The sequence below is a fragment of the Sapajus apella genome, unplaced genomic scaffold (assembly GCF_009761245.1).
Source record: "Sapajus apella isolate SASKATOON/1434 unplaced genomic scaffold, GSC_monkey_1.0 scaffold192, whole genome shotgun sequence".
NCBI lineage: Eukaryota > Metazoa > Chordata > Mammalia > Primates > Cebidae > Sapajus > Sapajus apella.
In genome coordinates, this window is record NW_022437132.1 from 420130 (window position 1) to 425362 (window position 5233).

General features: G+C 44.9%; 1 protein-coding gene across 2 annotated transcripts in view; it reads left to right on the plus strand.

Moving 5' to 3' along the window:
* The window catches only part of RAB11FIP3 (RAB11 family interacting protein 3), a 108754-nt gene that overhangs the window by 45071 nt on the left and 58450 nt on the right, over positions 1-5233 (plus strand). For both annotated transcript variants that reach the window (XM_032269376.1, XM_032269377.1), the window contains exon 2: positions 4372-4465. In XM_032269376.1, the coding sequence (XP_032125267.1) occupies positions 4372-4465 (94 nt within the window). The remainder of the gene's footprint in view (positions 1-4371; positions 4466-5233) is intronic.

The window sequence follows — 5233 nt, forward strand, 5'->3', positions numbered from 1 at the left end:
GCTGGAGTGCAATGGCGCGATCTCGGCTCACCGCAACCTCCGCCTCCTGGGTTCAGGCATTTCTCCTGCCTCAGCCTCCTAAGTAGCTGGATTACAGGCACGCGCTACCATGCCCAGCTGATTTTTTGTATTTTTAGTAGAGATGGGGTTTCACCATGTTGACCAGGATGGTCTCGATCTCTTGACCTCGTGGTCCACCTGCCTCAGCCTCCCAAAGTGCTGGGATTACAGACGTGAGCCACCGCGCCCGGCCCGAGCCTTCTTTTTTTTTTTTTTGAGACAGAGCCTCACTCTGTCACCTAGGCAGTCGTGTGATCTTGGAAAACTGCAACTTCTGCCTCCTGAGTTCAGCGATTCTCAGCCTCCTGAGTAGCTGAAAATGCAGGCATGTGCCATCACACCTGGTGGCTAATTTTGTATTTGTAGTTAAGATGTTGTTTCTCCATGTTGGTCAGGCTGGTCTCAAGCTGTCTACCTCAGGCTGAGGGAGATCCCAAAGTGTTGCAATTGCAGGCATGAGCCATTGCTCTTGGCCTGAGTTGTCTTTTTTTTTTTTTTTTTTTTTTTTGAGACAGAGTTTTGCTCTTGTTTCTCAGGCCGGAGTGCAATGGCACAATCTTGTCTCACCGCAGCCTCCACCTCCCGGGTTCAAGCAATTGTCCTGCCTCAGCCTCCTGAGTAGCTGGGATTACAGGCATGTGCCACCACGCCTGGCTAATTTTGTATTTTTAATAGAGACTGGGTGGTCTCTCCTAAAGAGAGACCAGCCCATGTTGGTCAGGCTGGTCTTGAACTCCCGACCTCAGGTGATCTGCCTGCCTCGGCCTTCCAAAGCGCAGGGATTATAGGCGTGAGCCACCATGCCCAGCCTCGGAGTTGTCTTCTTACTTGTAAGTTTTCCTGATGTATTCTGCATACAAGGAGTTTAACAGATACATGATTTGCAGATACTTTCTCCCAGTCAGTGCCCATTTTTGCTTTTATTAATGTTGTCTTTTGAGTATAAAAGTTTTTTTTTTTTTTTTTTTTAGAGGAAGAAAGAGAGAAAGAATTAAAAAAAAAGAAAAAGAAAAAAAAAGAATGAAGGAAAGAAGGAAGAGGGAGAGAGAACAGGGGTGCTGCTTTATTGCCCGGGCTAGAATGCAGTCTAAAAATGGATATGCCTGTAATTGTGTTTAATAATAGAGACATTAAAAAAAAAATGAGGAAAGAAAATAATTAACAAGCAGCCAACCAATATTTCATTTAAACCTATAAATAGGTGTGATGTAGTACTGATAAGAGTGTATATTTTGTGTATTTAAAGTGGAGAGTTCTGTAAATGTTAATTAAGTCTACTTGTTCCGGATCTGAGTTCAAGTCCTGAATATCGATGTTAACTTTCTGTCTCATTGATCTGTCAAATATTAATGTTGAAGTCTCCCACTATTATTGTGCGGGAGTCCAAGTCTCTTGATAAGTCTTATATATCTGGATATTCCTGTATTGGGTGCGTATATATCTAGGATCTTTAGCTCTTCTTGTTATATTGATCCTTTTATCATGTAATATCCTTCTTTGCTTCTTTTGATCTTTGTTGCTTTAAAGTCTATTTTATCAGCAAAAATTGCAACTCCTACTTTCTGTTTGTTTATTTTTGCGCTCCATTTGGTTGGTAAATTTTTCTCCATCCCTTTGTTTTGAGTCTTTGTGTATCCTTGCATGTGAGATGGATCTGGATGTAGCATACCAATGGGTCTTGGCTTTTTTTGCCTGTCTATGTCTTTGGATTGGGGGATTTAGTCGATTTAAATTTAGAATTAATAACAATATATGTGAGTTTGATATACTGTCATTTAATGTTAGCTGGCTGTTTTGCCCATTAGTTGATGCAATTTCTTAATTATGTTGATGTTCTTTATTTTTTGGTATTTTTTAGAAAGGCTGATACTGGTTGTTCCTTTCTATGTGTAGTGGTTCTTTCAAAAGCTCTTGAAAAGCAGGCCTGGTGGTGATGAAATCTCTGAGTGCTTGCTTGTTCACAAAAGATTTTATTTTTCCTTCGTTTACGAAGCTTAGTTTGGCTGGATGTAAAATTCTGGGTTGAAAGTTTTTTTCTTTAAGGATGTTGAATATTGGCCCCCACTCTCTTCTGGCTTGTAGGGTTTCTGCTGAGAGATCTGCTGTGAGTCTGATGGGCTTCCCTTTATGGGTAACCTGACCTTTCTCTCTGGCTGCCCTCAGTATTTTCTCCTTCATTTCAACCCTGGTGAATCTGGTGATTATGTGCCTTGGGGTTGGTCTTCTTGAGGAATATCTCTGTGGTGTTCTCTGTATTACCTGGAGTTGAATATTGTCCTGCCTTGCTAGGTTGGGAAAGTTTTCCTGAATAATATCCTGAAGCGTATTTTCCAGCTTGGATCGATTCTCTTCGTCACATTCAGGTACACCTATCAAACGCAGATTAGGTCTTTTCATATGGTCCCATATTTCCTGGAGACTTTGCTCGTTCTTTTTTATCCTTTTTTCTCTAATCTTGTCTTTTTGTTTCATTTGATTAAGTTGGTCTTCGACCTCTGATATCTTTTCTTCTGCTTGATCAATTCGGCTGTTAAAACTTGTGCATAGTTCGCGAAATTCTCGTGCTGTGTTTTTCAGCTCCATTAATTCACTTATATTCCTCTCTAAATTGTGTGTTATTGTTAACATTTCGTCAAACCTTTTTTCAAAGTTCTTAGTTTCTTTGCATTGGGTTAGAACAAGTTGTTTTAATTCACAGAAGTTTCTTATCATCCACTTTTTGAAGCCTGCTTCTGCTAATGGAACACAGTCTTTCTCCATCAGGCCTTGTTCTGTTGCTGATGAGGAACTGTAATCCCCTGTAGAGGGAGAGGCTTTCTGATTTTGGGTATTCTCAGCCTTTTTAGGCTGGTTTCTTCCCTTCGTTATAAATTTATCCATCTGTGGTCTTTATAATTACCGTCTTTATAGTTGGGTTTCTGAATAGATGTCCAACTTGTTGATTCCTGGTGCTAAAATCTGAGCAACCCACTGCGCCGGCCGAAACAGCGGCTTTAAGATTGATGGTGCTTTTCTGACTCTGCACGGAGAACCGCTGCACCAAGGCAGCGGCAAAACCGCCTCACCGGCCTCAAGAGTCGTGCTGGCGACACGTGGGGCTCCTCCGCTGGGAATCTCCTGGTGCGTGAGCAACAAAAATTGATCTGAAAGTGTGGCGTCCTCTCGTTCTCTGCGCTTTCAGTGGGAGCTACAATCCCAAGCTGCTAGTGATCAGCCATCTTGGATCTCTCTCCTCAAAAGTTTTAAGTATTTTAAGTTTTGGGGTAAATGTGCCAGATGTACAGGTTTGTTACATAGGCAAACGTGTGCCATGGTGGTCTGCTGCACCTATCACCCCATCACCTAGGTATTAAGCCCAGCTATTTTTTCTAATGCTCTCCCTCCTCCCCTGAAAATTTTTAAATTTTTATGGAATCCAATTTACACTTGGCAGAATAAACCTACATTCTTTCTCAAGAGTTTCATTCTCTGTAACATCCATATGTGAGTTATCCTACTAAGCATTTATGATTTTTGATATCAGGGGTCTCTTCAATTGTTCTCTTCCAAGGACTTTGCACACCCAGGAAGGCTTTTCTGAATGGGCGGTGTGCACTTATCTACGTTATCTGTGTAACGTATTTATGTTAATATGCTGGATCCTTGCCAGAACAATATCTAAAACTTCAGAACTGATCTCTCCACGTAAGGCCCTGGCTGCTGGCTTTCAATGTCCGGGGTCACACTCCCGTGGTTCACTACCCCAGGTGCTGCTGGCAGCTCATTTGCAGGGTGTTGCCCATCCTGTGGCTGTGGCCGTCCGCAGTGGCCTTTGGAGGCCACGCTGCCTCCTGGATGTGAGGAGTCAGAGGCTGTCCCTCTTCGCACTGCTCTTTGGCTGCTTTTTTGCATTTGGTGAAAAAGCCAAGCTTGTGATACAACGTAATCCTGATTCCCTAAAGCAGTCTCCAGCCATCTTGGCACCAGGGTTCGATTTTTTAGAAGATACTTTCTCACAGACGGGGGTAGGAGGTGGGGATGGTTTCGGGATGAAACTGTTCACCTCAGATCATCAGGCATTAGATTCTCATAAGGAGCGCACAACCTGGACCCCTCCCATGGACAGCTCGCAGTAGGCTTTGTGCTCCTCTGAGAATCTAATGCCCCTGCTGATCTGACTGGAGGGGAGCTCAGGCGGCAATGCTTGCCCTCTCCTGCTGTGCTGCTCTGTTCCCAGCAGGCCACAGATCAGACCTGTGCCGGTCGGAAGTCTGAGGTTGGGCACCCCTGCTGTAAAGGCTTAGGATAACCTATCTCATTTGGCAATTACAGGTGAAGGACTTAACTAAGTACCTGGATCCCAGTGGACTCGGTGTGATCAGCTTTGAAGACTTCTACCAAGGGATCACAGCCATCAGAAATGGAGGTCAGTCGTCCCTGCTATGAGCTTCCACCTCCTCTCCCCTTCCTCAGCCACCCTCTTAGCCACCTGCACACCACCAGGCTCCTTGTGCCGACTCTAACATCTTCCCTTCTCCTTGAAGCCCCCAACATGGTCTCCTTCCTTTCTTGTTCCTTTCTCCACACATACCCTGTCTTCCAGAATTGGCTGAATCAACTACTTTTCCATAATGCTGGAAAACTACTGCCTCTTTCCTCAAAGATTTCATGATGGGAATTTGCAAACTTTCAAAATATTGAAAGAAAGATGCTATGGCCACCCACGTGGGTGTTCCACCACCCTGCTCTGCGGGCAGTACTTTGTTGCACTTTTCTCCCCATGCCGCTGTCCATCTCCATTCGGTCCCCCAGTCCCTCTCAAATGGACGTGTTTACAGTCAGCATGCTTCCTCACACACTGACCTGAACACTGCAGCCCATACTGCCATTGTTCCCTAGGTCTCAGTGTTTGTTTCCAGTCTTCCTTTGAGTAGAAATTTACCTGCAGTGAAATGTACAGCTCATTCGTGCTCCTCTGTGAGCTCCAACAGTCCTGTGCCTGGCAGTGCAGAGTCCCATGTACAGCTCATTTCGTGCTCCTCTGTGAGCTCCGACAGGCCCGTGCCTGGCAGTGCAGAGTCCCGCGTACAGCTCACGCGTGCTCCTCTGTGAGCTCTGACAGAGTCCCGTGCCTGGCAGTGCAGAGTCCCACGTACAGCTCACGCGTGCTCCTCTGTGAGCTCTGACAGAGTCC